The sequence below is a fragment of the Enhydra lutris genome, unplaced genomic scaffold (genome assembly GCF_002288905.1).
Source record: "Enhydra lutris kenyoni isolate GAN:26980312 unplaced genomic scaffold, ASM228890v2 scaffoldscaffold4, whole genome shotgun sequence".
Classification (NCBI taxonomy): Eukaryota; Metazoa; Chordata; class Mammalia; order Carnivora; family Mustelidae; genus Enhydra; species Enhydra lutris.
This window is the reverse complement of record NW_019154088.1, coordinates 49,493,444-49,506,566: the sequence shown is the minus strand read 5'-3', so window position 1 is coordinate 49,506,566 and position 13,123 is coordinate 49,493,444. Positions and strand designations below refer to the sequence as shown.

Here is a 13,123-nt window from a genome sequence, read left to right as displayed (position 1 = left end):
GCAGGCAGAGACAGAGGGTGAAGCAGGTTCCCTGCCGAGCAAGGAGCCCGATATGGGACTTGATCCCAGGACACTGGGATCATGACCTGAGCCGAAGGCAGCTGCTTAACCAACTGAGCCACCCAGGCGTCCCAAGAAGAGAGAGTCTTAAGCAGACTCTGTGCTGAGCATGGAGTCAGGTGTGAGGCTTGATCTCAAGACCCTGAGATTATAACCTGAGCTGAAACCAAGAGTTGAATATTTCACTGACTATGTCACCCAGGTGCCCCTAGATGCAAAAATTTATAACAAAGTATTAGTAAATTAAAAAATATGTTGAAAAGGTCATTTAGCATGATTAAGTGGAAAATATCTCAGGGATGCAAAAATGGTTCAGTATCTGCAAATCAATCATCATGTTACACATTAACAAAATTAAAGATAAAAATTATATAATCATCTCAATGCAGAAAAAGCATTTGACAAAATTCAACATCCATTCATAATAAGAACGCTCAAGAAAATAAGTATAGAGGGGTATACCTCAATATAATAAAGGGCATAAACAATAAACCCACAGCTAACATCATGCTCAGTGAAGAAAAATTGAAAGCTTTTCCTTTAAGATGAGGAAAAAGACAAAGATGTCTACTCTCACCACTTCTATTCAGCATAGTAGTGGAAATCCTAGACATAGCAATCAGACAAGAAAAAGAAATAAAAGGTATCTAAATTAATAAGAAGTAAAACTGTCACAATTTGCAGATGACCTGATACTATATATACAAAATTCTAAAAACTCCACTAAAAAACTATTAGAACCAAAAAACTATTAGAACTGATAAATGAATTCAGTAAAGTTGCATGATGCAAAGTTAATATTCAGAAATCTGTTGTGTTTCTATACACTAATTATGAACTAGTGGAAAGAGGAATTAAGCAAACAATTCAGTTACATCTGTATCAAAAAGAATAAAATACCTAGGAAAATATTTAACCAAGGAGGTAAAAGACCTGTACTCTGAAGACAACAAATGAAAAGATATTCCATGCTCATGAATTAGAAGAATTAATATTATTAATATGTCCATGCTACTGAAAGAAATCTACAGATTCAATGCAGTCCTTATTAGAATACCAAGGATATCTTCACAGAACTAGAACAAATAATCCTAAAATTTGTATGAAATAACAAAAGACTGCCAAAGCAATCTTGAGAAAGATCAACAAAGCTGGAGGTATCACAATCCTAGTTTTTCAACAGTATTACAAAGCTATATTAATCAAAACGGAATGGTACCGGTACAAAAATAGACACATGGATCAATGGAACTAAAGAGAGGGCCTACAAATAAACCCACACTTATAAGGTTAATTAATCTATAGCAAATGAGGCCAGAATATACAGTGGGAAAAGACAGTTTCTTTAATAAATGGTGTTGGGAAAACTGGACTGCTACATGGAAAAGAGTGAAACTGCATCACTTTCTTATACCATACACAAAAACAAATTCAAAATGGATTAGAGTCCTAAAGGTAAGAACCGAAATTATAAAACTCTTAGAACATGGGCAATAAACTCTTGGAGATCAGCCTTAGCAATATTTTTCTGAATGGTCCCGAGTTAAGGGAAACAAAAGTAAAAACACAGTTGGGACTGTATCAACCTAAAAAGCTTTTGCACAGCAAAGGAAACCATCAACAAAATGAAAAGACAACCTACTTAATGGGGAAGATATATGCAAATGATATATCCAGTAAGGGGCTAATATCTAAAATGTATAAAGAACGTATATACCTCAACATCAAGAAAACAAATAGTCCCGTTTAAAACTGGGCAAAGGACCTAAGTAGACATTTTTCCAAAGAAGACATACAGATGGCCAAGAGACACATTGCATGGATCACTGGGTGTGGTGCATAAACAATTAATTTTGGAACACTGAAAAAAATGAAAAAATAAATTAAAAAATGTTCAACATCCCTTATCATCAGGGAAATGCAAATCAAAACACCATGAAGTATCACCTCATACTAGTCAGAATGACTAATATCAAAAACACAAGAAATAGTAAGTGTTGGCAAGGATGTGGAGAAAAGAGAACCCTTGTGGACTGTTGGTGGGAATGTAAATTGGTATAGCTACTGTGAAAAACAGTATGGCCGTTCCTCAAGAGATTAAAAATAGAAATACTGTGTGATTTAGTAATCCCACTTCTGAGTATTTACACAAAGAAACTGAAAACACTAATTTGAAAAGATACACGCACCCCTATGTTTACTGTAGCATTATTTACAAGAACAAAGATACGGACGCAACACAAGTGTCCTTTGATAGATGAATGGAAAAAGAAGGTGTGATATTTATACTAAACAATGGGGTATTGCTCGGCCATAAAAAAGAATGAAATCTAGCCATTCGTGACAGCATAGATGGATGTAGAGAGCATCATGCCAAGTGAAATAAGACAGAACACAAATACTATGTGATATTACTTATACATGGAATCTAAAAAACAAAACAAATGAACAAAACAGAAACAGACACAGGTTTTCAGAGGGGTAGGGAGTGTGGGAGGGATGGACAAAATAGGTAAAGGGGAGTAAGAGGTACAAATTTCAATTATAAGTCATGGGGATGAAAAGTACATCCTAGGGAATACAGTTAATATTCTGTTTTTGTATGGTGACAGTAACTAGATAATGGTGATAATTTCATAATGTATATGAATGTCAAATCATTCTATTGTATACTTGAAGCTAATATTGTGTGTCAACAGTACTTCAGTTAAAAAAATAAAAATAATAAAAAAGGTGGTGATGTTCAAAGGTACAAAAACCTGACCTTATAATCCAACCCCCTTGATTATTAATGGTGTGGCTCTAGGCAAGTCTTTGTTTCCTCCTCTGCAACTATGAAGTAAGATTAATAGTTCCTACTCTATGTCACATACATAAATTTTTTAAAAGATTTTTAAAGTTTATTTATCTGAAAGAGAGAGAATGAACACAAGCAAGGGGAAGGGGGAAGGGAGGGGGAAGGGAGGAGGAGAAGGAGACTCCCCGCTGAGTAGGGAGTCCGACATGGGGATTGATCCTAGGACCCTGAGATCATGACTTGAGCCAAAGGCAGACACTTAGCCGACTGAGCCACCCAGGTGCCTCTCACATACTTATTTTAAAAATCAAGTAAAATTATGTATGTAAAGGTACTTTGTAATGTGTGAAATCTGAAGTATTATCGTTAGTTTTATAGAGATCTATCCTACAGGGAGCATCTATAAGGCCTTGGCTCTTCAACTCAAATCATTACCAAGAGGAAAGAACCAGAATTATTATTTAGTTTCCTGGGAGACTAGCATGTGTAATTTTGTTAATGCCTTTGCTAACTCACCTTTTGAGGGGTTTCCATCATTTCTTTGTATCAGTGTTCTACTCTTTTTTTTTTTTAAGATTATTTATTTATTTATTTGACAGACAGAGATCACAAGTAGGCACCGAGGCAAGCAGAGAGAGAGCGAGAGGAGGAAGCAGACTCCCTGCTGAGCAGAGAGCCCGATGCGGGGCTCGATCCCAGGACCCTGGGATCATGACCTGAGCCGAAGGCAGAGGCTTTAACCCACTGAGCCACCCAGGAGCCCCAGTGTTCTATTCTTAAATTATTACTGTAGCCTCTGCAGCAGGAAAGAAGCAAACTGAGCAGTACTTCTGTGTATCTGGTCCTGTCTTCTGTGCCAACAGGACCCAGTCTTACCACACTTTGAGAGACAGATCGGAGACTGGGGTGTTGTAGCTACTCCCAGAAAAGCCTGAATCTGTAATGTGGTGCCATGTGTGTCTTGCTGCACATCTTAATTTATATGAAATTGTGACCACTGGCTATTTTTATTCAAGATTTCCATTTAACCTTCAAGTTCTCTGTTCTAGGTCTTGATTTTCTCATTTATAAAATTGGGATAAAAATTATACTTACTGCATGGGGTTGTAAAGATTAAAACAATAACGCCTGGTACAAAGTGAAGGATCAATAAATGTTACTGTTGTTATTATCATTACAAAGCATTTATTATTCATACATGATGAGAGTACATTTTTATTTGCCATAGAAAACATCCAGGACCTTTACATAGTTTTCTTAGCAAATAATTAGCAGAATTGAGATGCCTACTTTCAGGCATTTTGCCATCATGCCAGACTACTAGGCTGCAGTGTTTGCCTTAAAAAATAAATAACCTAAATATTTATTATGTTTTAAGTTGGACTTTCCTTAAAGATACTTTAATGTCCTTGTGTCTGGGTGGCTTAGTTGGTTAAGCATCTGCCTTCAGCTCAGGTCATGATCTCAGGATCACGGCTCAGGGTGGAGTCTGCTGCTTCCTCTCCCTCTGCCCCTCCCTCAGTTCATACACACTCTCTCTCGCTGTCTCTGTCTCTCAAATAAATAAAAATCTTTTTTTAAAAAAGATATTTTATCTGCATCTTGCAAACTACAGTTATTCATACTCTTACCTATTCCTTATATTCAAGAAAATATTTTATCTATTGGTCACTTTTGAATCTGCTAACCCGGCAATGGTCATTTTAAACATCAACTACAGGTGTAACTTAAATTTAATACCCTCCTGATGTACCGTGTTCTAGAATTTCATATAATTGAGTCTACATGAGGAAATTATATACAGTATAGATAAACTGCATATGTTATTTATGCATATTTTTGTTGGAGCTTTTAATTTGCCTCTGGAAATCAGAATCTATGTGAATTTCCTAAGCCTTTAAAGGTATTTATTTGATTTATGAGAGATGCTCAAGTTTGTGTTTTATCAACATTTATTATTATTTTTTTCATGTAATTGTGCAGAGGTTCTTTCACTGGAATTTATCTTTTAAAGGTTTACTTTGCACATTTCCTTCTCAAAATAGCATTTTAAATGGGTACCTAAATTCTAAAATGTTTTTGTAAATAGAGAAGAGTTGGCTAATTTACTCATATATATTATCAGATTAAATCAGTTTTCCTCTTCCAATGACTAGTTTTAAAATAATGTTCAGATTCACTACTGTGAAGCCCATCTAAGACACTAATTGCTGTCTGTTTATCATACAGTTGATTCTGTAGCAATTTTTAATTATTCCTTATCTATAGTTACTTCTACAAAATGAGCTTGTTTTCATAAAGCGTATGTAAAGTGTAATCAAAAGGTTCAAAAACATCTATCAGTGGATACTTGGGTTGCACCCGTATCTTCACTGTTGTAAATAATGCAATAAACAGGGTTAGGGTTAGATTGTTGGAAGGAAGGGGTGGGAGATGGGCAAAACAGATGAAGGGGAGTGGGAGATACAGGCTTCCAGTTATGGAATGAATAAGTCATTGGGATGAAAGGTGTAGCATAGGGAATATAGATGATAGAATATAAAATATAAACTAATGGAGTTGTGTGGTGACAGATGGTAACTACACTTGTGGTGAGCATAGCACAACATATAAACTTTTTGAAGCACTATGTTACACACCTGAAAGTAGTAGAACACTATGTGTCAACTATACTCAATTTTAAGAAAAAAGTTTCAAAAACAAAGTGTTTTAAAAAAATGTAAAGAAGGGGTGCCTGGGTGGCTCAGAGACTGAGCCTCTGCCTCCAACTCAGGTCATGATCTCGGGGTCCTGGGATCGAGCCCCGCATCGGGCTCTCTGCTTGGTGGGGAGCCTGCTTCCGCCCCTCTCTGCCTGCCTCTCTGCCTACTGGTGATCTCTCTGTCAAATAAATAAATAAAATCTTAAAAAAAAATAGACATTTTTAAAAAATGTAAAGAAATACTTGTCTAAATAAAGGTGTATATTCCAAAACTTTTTTCTGGAATGATTCATAAGAAATAGTTCCAGGTGAGTTTCTGGGGAAGACAACAGAGTAAGAAAAAGCTTACCCCATCCCATGGATACAACTAGATAACACACACCTACGTCAGTGTAAAAACCCGAAAACAACCTGAAGACTGGTGGAACAGACTCTCCAAAGCTGAATGTTAGAGAAGGGGCTACACTGAAGAAGGTATGAAGGGCGGACACATGGTTGGGAGCTCAGCAACATCAGGACTGTCTCCGAAAGGAGGGACCCTGTGGGCACACAGGAGAGAGAAACGGACCCTCACACCAAGCACGAAAGGCATGGGGAACCTGCATGAGAAAGATGAATCCACACAGCATTTGACTTTGAAAACCAGAGGAGCCTAATTTCATGAGTTCTTAAAATCAGTGGTGCTTAATGCCTAGAACTTAAAAAGTCAACAGTCTGGGCCCTTGGAGAACCTGGAGGGCAGATTCCCCCACCCTTAAAGAGACAGCACAACAAAGAGCCCAACAGAGAGATACAGCATAGAAGCAAAGTAAAAATGCTTGGGGTATATCAGGAGATTTATTTACTAACCTCAAAGTGTGTGCCAGAGTGGCAGGAATCTATAGGAGACTTCTCTGGGAAGAGAGGAGCTGGCAGGCACCATTTCTTTCCCCTTCCCCCCAGCATAGACACATGGATACCTGGGGGACCCAGCTCAGTGACCACACTCTCCACCTAACTTGCCTACCTCCCTGTGTTCTCCTATGGACATAACCTTCCAATCCACCCTTGGCTGGAGCCTATCCAAAGTGGTGCCACAAGCATGGCAGTGTACAAGTAGCCACAACAGGGGCCAGTACCACTCCAAGGTAACTCCTGCTCTGGGGAGAGGGGTAGACAGCCACACACTAGTCCAACTTCAGCCCCAGCAGTAGGATAGGGGCAGGTATCCAATCTGGCTGCAGACCCTGCCCAGAACAGAAGCTTCTCAGGGGACAACACAGGGAAAGTGCCCCATGCTATTGTATCTCTGGCAAACACCTGGTCCTACTCAAGCCCACCGTGGCCCCAGACTGTCTCACTAACAACACAGGGATTAATCCCTGTCCACCACAGGCAAAGAGTCATCGCAGATGATGCCCTGAGGCAAAAGCAGCTCAACCACAGTAGTAGGCCACTCACAACACAATAGGAGACATCCATGAAGTGTCAATGAGCCAACCAAGAAATCAAAGAGAAAATAAAAAAATAGAGATGAGGAAAATGAAAACTAAGGGTGCAAGATCTTTGGGGTACAGCAAAAGTTGTTCTGAAAGGGAAGCTTATAGCAATACAGGCCTACCTCAAAAAGCAAGAAAAATTTCAAATAACCTGACCTTACACCTAAAAGAGGCAGAAAAGAACTAACAAAACCTGAAACCAGTAGAAGGAAGGAAATAATAAAGATCAGAGCAGATATAAAGGAAATAGAAACTTAAAATCAGTGAAACCAGGAGCTGCTTCTTGGAAAAGATAACAGAATTGATAGACCTTTTAGCCAGATCATAAAAAAGAGAGGACTCAAAATTAGAAGTTGTAGAGGAGAAATAACAACTAACAGCACAGAAATATAAAGGATTATAAGAGAATATTATGGTAAATTCTATGTCAACAAATTGGACAACCTAAAAGAAGTGGTTAAATTCCTAGAAACATGTAACCTCCCAAAACTGAATCAGAAAGAAATAGAAAATTTGAGTCAAAAGACTCCCAACAAACAAAAGTCCAAATGGTTACACAAGTGAATTCTACCAAACATTTAAGGAAGAGGTAATACATTGTTCTCAAACTATTAAAAAAAAAAAGGGCAGAAGAAAAGCTTTCAATTCATTCTATGAGGCCAGATAAAGACCCTATAAAAAAAGAATCACAGGGGTGCCTGGGTGGCTCAGTGGTTAAAGCCTCTGCCTTCGGCTCAGGTCATAATCTCAGGGTCCTGGGATCGAGTCCCGCATTGGGCTCTCTGCTCAGCAGGGAGCCTGCCTCCTCCTCCTGTCTGTCTCTGCCTGCCTCTCTGCCTACTTGTGATCTGTCTATCAAATAAATAAAAAAAAAAAAAAAAAGAATCACAGGCCAATATCTCTGATGAACATAGATGCAAAAATCCTCAACAAAATATTAGCAAACTGAATCTAACAGTACATTAAAAAATCATTCACCATTATGAAGTGGGATTTATTCCTGGGATGTAAGGGTGATTCAGTATTCATAAATCATCATTGTGATACATCAAATCAACAAGAGAAAGGATAGCCATATGATCATTTAAATAGTTGCAGAAAAAGCATTTGACAAAGTACAACATTCGTTGATGATAAAAGCAACAAAGTAAGCTTAGAGGGAACATACTTCAACATAATAAGGCTATATATGAAAACCCATAGCTAACATCATGGTGGTGAAAAGCAGAGCTTTCCTTCTAAGGTCAGGAATAGGATAAGAATGTCTACCCTTAAACCCCTTCTTTTCAACCTAGTACTGGAGTCCTAGCCACAGCACTCAGACAACAAAAAGAAATAAAAGGCATCCAAATTGGTAAGGAAGAAGTAAGACTCTTACTATTTGCAGATGATCTAATACTATATACAGAAAACCCTTGAAGACTCCACCAAAAAATGACTAGAACTGATAATGAATGCCATTAGGTTGCAGGATACAGTCAACATATCTGTTGCATTTCTATACACTAACAATGAAGTAGCAGAAAGAGAAGAAAACAGTCCCATCTAAAATTGCACCCAAAATAATAAGATATCTAGAAGTAAACTTAACCAAGGAGGCAAAAGACCTGTGCTGTGAAAACTGTAAAACGATGAAACAAAGACAACATAAATGTTAAGTTATGCCATGCTCATGGGTTGGAAGAATCAATATTGTTAAAACGTCCATACTACTCAAAGCAATCAACAGATTTTAATGCAATCCCTATCACAGTACCAACAGAATTTTTCACAGAAGTAGAACAAGCAATTGTGTACTTTGGAACCAGAAAAGACCCTGAATAGCGAAAGCAATCTGTGCAAGAAAAACAAAACAAGAACAATCCCAGATTTCAAGATATACTACAAAGCTGTGGTAATCACAACAGTATGGTACGGGCACAAAAATAGGCACATAGATCAATGGAGAATAGAGAGCCCAGAATAAACCCATGATTATATGGTCAATTAATCTTTGACAAAGGAGGTGAGGATATGCAGTGGGAAAAAGCCTATTTAGCAAATGGTATAGGACAGCTACATACAAACAAATGAAACGGAACCACTTTCTCACACCTTAAAATGGATTAAGGACATAAATGTGAGACCTGAACCATAAAATCCTAGAAGTACAGGCAGTGATTTCTTTGGCATTGGCCATAGCAACATTTTTCTAATACGTCTCCTGAGGCAAGAGAAATAAAAGAAAAATTAAACTATTGGAGCCCAGCAAAATAAAGGACTTCTGCACAGCAAAGGAAACAATCAACAAAACGAGAAGAAAACCTACTGAATGAGAAAAAGATATTTGCAAATGACATATTTGATAAAGGGTTAGTATCCAAAATATATAAAGAACTTAACACTCCCAAAATAAGTAATCCAGTTAAAAAGGGGCAGAAGATATGAATAGACATTTCTCCAAAGAAGACATCCATATGGTCAATAAGATACATGAAAAGACGCTCAGTATCACTCATCCTCAGGGAAATGCAAATCAAAACCACAATGAGATATCACCTTACACCTATCAGATTGGCTAAAATAAAAAATACAAGAGATAGCAAGTATTGACAAGGATATGGAGAATAAGGACTCCTTGTCCACTGTTGGTAGTACTGCAAGCTGGTGCAGCCCCTGTGGAAAACAGCATGGAGGTTCCTCAAAAAATTAAAAGAGAATTACCATATGGTCCAGTCAGTAATACCACTACTGAGTATTTACCCAAGGAATATGGAAACAGTATCTAATTCAAAAAGATATATGCATTCCTATCTTTATTGCAGCATTAGTAACAATCGCCGTATTATGGAAGCAGACTGTCCATTGATAGCTAAGTGAATAAGGAAGATCTGTGTGTACACACAAACACGAATATTACTCAGCCATAAAAAAGAATGAAATCTTGTCATTTGCAACAACATGGATGGATCTAGAGGGTATAATGCTAAGTGAAATAAGTCAGTCAGAGAAGGACAAATACCCATATGATTTCACTTATATGTGGAATTTAAGAAACAAAATGAACAAAATAAAAAAGACAAACCAAAAAACAGACTCTCAACTCTGGAGAACGAACTGATGTTTATCAGAGACGAGGTGGGTGGGGGATGGGTGAAATAAGTGAAGGGGATTAAAAGTACACTTACTCTGATGAGTACTGAGTCATGTACTAATGAATCACTATGTTACACACTGGCAGCTAATATAACACTATGTTAACTATGCTAGAGTTAAAAAAAAACAATTCTTTGGGATAAATTTGGGTAGGGTGAAAAGCAGGAGGCCTTTTCATTTTAATTTGTATCTGTATGTAATCTCATTACCATATTGCTATTTTTTTAAAACCTCAACAAGGGTTAACTAGTTGGGAGATTTTGGATTTTGGACCTTTTTTTTCTCCATTAATACTAATGTTTAGGGACACCTGGGTGACTCAGTTGGTTAGGTGTCTGCCTTCGGCTTAGGTCATGATCCTGGAGTCCCAGGATTGAGCCCCACATCTGGTTCCCTGCTCAGCAGGGAGTCTACTTCTCCCTCTGCAGCTCAACTTGCTTGTGCATGCTCTGTTTCTCAAATAAAATCTTTTAAAAAAACAAATTTTTTTTAAAAAACCTTTATTTAGAATACCTTGCAAATATATAAAAAAGTGAAAATGGCTAGTAATGATAAATGTATCAAGTTTCTTAGACAATGACCATAAAAAAATCTAGTTTCATTTAGATAAGTAAGACTGATAAAGCCTTTACTCCTACAAATATATTTTTCAAAATAAAATATTTTTCTAGTGTATTTATATGATGATTTTATAGCTGTTCATTATTAACCTTTGGCTCTATCTTCCTTGCAGCAGTTTTACCTGCTCAGGAATGGAAACCTCCTCTTCCTGCTTATGATTTTCTAAGTATGATGGATGCTGCAGCATCTCACCATCCCACAAGGAAAGATCCCGAGTGTACAAAAGAAACAGATGCATCAGAGAATGATAAAAAACAGGAAGACAAATCAGCAATCAGAAAAGAACCAATTGAAACACTGAGAATAAAGCATTGGAATAGAAGTAATTGGTTTAAAGAAGGAGGAAAATCATTTAGGCATGATAATAAAGAGTTATGAGCTGGTTTCCTAGGGCTGTGGAGAGCTTTACAAAGTCTTTTTAGTTTATTTGATAGACTGAAGAATTTATTAAAAAATAATACTAAATCATTTCAAGTTTCTAGACCAGTTTTGGCCAATGAAAATATGTGAGCCATAGATGTTACTTAGAATTTTCTAATAGCACATTTTAGAAAAAAGTAAAAATGCACAGGTGAAATTTAATCTTAATATTTCACCCAGTAAAGAGAATTATATGCTAAAATAGCTCAGTTAACATCAAAATGATAATATTTTACATTCTTTTTTTTCTGGCAAGTGTTCAAAATGCAGTGGATATTTTACCTTTCCTGTACATTTCACTTCAGAGCAGCCACATGTGGCTAGTGACTGCTGTGACTAGTGACTGGTATACTTAATTTAACTTAGTTCTAGCCATGAATTAGAATAAAAATGCAACTCTGTTTTAATCACGGTTGGCTCCACAATGGTATCACACATCTGGAAACTGTATTTGTTCTGTTGTAGATATGATGTTAAAACCAGTGTTTTTAAACCAGGGAGCAGTTTTGCCCCCCAGGGGACATTTGGCAATGTCAAGAGACATTTTTGCTTATCATGACTAGGGGTGTTACTGGCATCTAGTGGGTAGAGGCCAGGAATGCTGCTAAACACCCTGTCATGCTTTGGACAGCCCCTCACAACAAAGAACTGTGCTGCCCAAATGTCAGTAGTGCCATGGTTGGGTAACCCTGTGTTAAACTAGCCTGTGGTAGAATGTTCTTGTTCTGCTCGGTTATGTCTGGAAAAAATCTTGAATGTTAGAGATAAATATTATCTGGACACAACCATATCTTTTTTTTTTCTTTTTTTAAAAAAGATCTTATTTATTTATTTGACAGAGAGAGATCACAAGTAGGCAGAGCAGCAGGCAGAGAGAGAGAGAGAGAGGGTAAAGCAGGCTCCCCGCTGAGCAGAGAGCCCGATGTGGGGCTCGATCCCAGGACCCTGAGATCATGACCTGAGCCGAAGGCAGACACTTAACCCACTGAGCCACCCAGGCACCCCTGGACACAATCATATCTTATAAATTCATTTTTATAGTATTTTTGAAAGGTGATGAGATAATGCTAAAAAGTACTGAATTATATTGTGCATATAAGCACACAGAAACATGAAATTGATTAGTTATTGTACCATAGTCAGAAATTTTGACAGTTGTTAATAACATGTTCTTTTAATAACTTTAATTAAAGTGTCTAGATTTCAGACTACCTTCAAAAACTTCCTTTAACCTATGTCATGCCCTCTATTGGACCATGTACCCTATATCATTTGGGTTTCTTTGGTTGCAAGCAACAGAAACTTAAGCAAAATGGAAATAGTGGATAATCACGGAGTTAGAAGAAAGAATAAGCCACATTTTTAAAAAGATAGGAACCAAGGCTGTTCTGGGATCTATGTGTGAGGAACTAACAGCTTGGTGATGAATCAGTTCCAATTGTTTTTCTATCTTTTGTGACTCAGGGAATCCTGGGAAACTTGCTTAGGGGAAGAGTGGGCACTTTATTTGGGAGCCCTTACCAGACTTCCACAATGCAGAAGAGGTAAATCTCACAAAAGAAATCTGGATTCTGTCTACCAGAAAAAGAGAATGAATGTAGAGAGGATTTTCCCATGATACCACTTGCTGTTCTTTTATCTGTTCTTTGTATCCTTCTCAGGTCTTTCTGCCATATTCTGTTCATTTTTGAGAGCTTCAGCCCCAGGTGGTTTTAGTTTTCCTACGTATCCCCCTGATCTGTTAGACTTGGCCACTTGGTATGTACATTCTGCAGAATATCTCTCGTGAGTTGGATTCTTTCACTTCTCCTGCTTCACCTGTGCTAGAAGGTAAACATCCTTGGTCTACTGCTTCTGGCTCTGGGATGAAACATTCCATGGACAGCTTTTCAAAATTCTTAAGAGTTTTTC

The 13,123-nt window shown here is 37.5% G+C and overlaps 1 protein-coding gene across 3 annotated transcripts in view; it reads left to right on the top strand.

Moving 5' to 3' along the window:
• Positions 1 to 12,025, top strand: part of LOC111140203 (thioredoxin domain containing 16) — a 108,427-nt gene extending 96,402 nt beyond the window's left edge. For 2 of the 3 annotated variants that reach the window (XM_022492552.1, XM_022492541.1), the window contains exon 21: positions 10,905 to 12,025. In XM_022492552.1, coding sequence (XP_022348260.1) covers positions 10,905 to 11,170 — 266 coding nt within the window. In that variant the 3' untranslated portion in view covers positions 11,171 to 12,025. The remainder of the gene's footprint in view (positions 1 to 10,904) is intronic. The other variant, XM_022492547.1, reaches the window with a different exon arrangement.
• Positions 12,026 to 13,123: the final 1,098 nt, after the last annotated feature.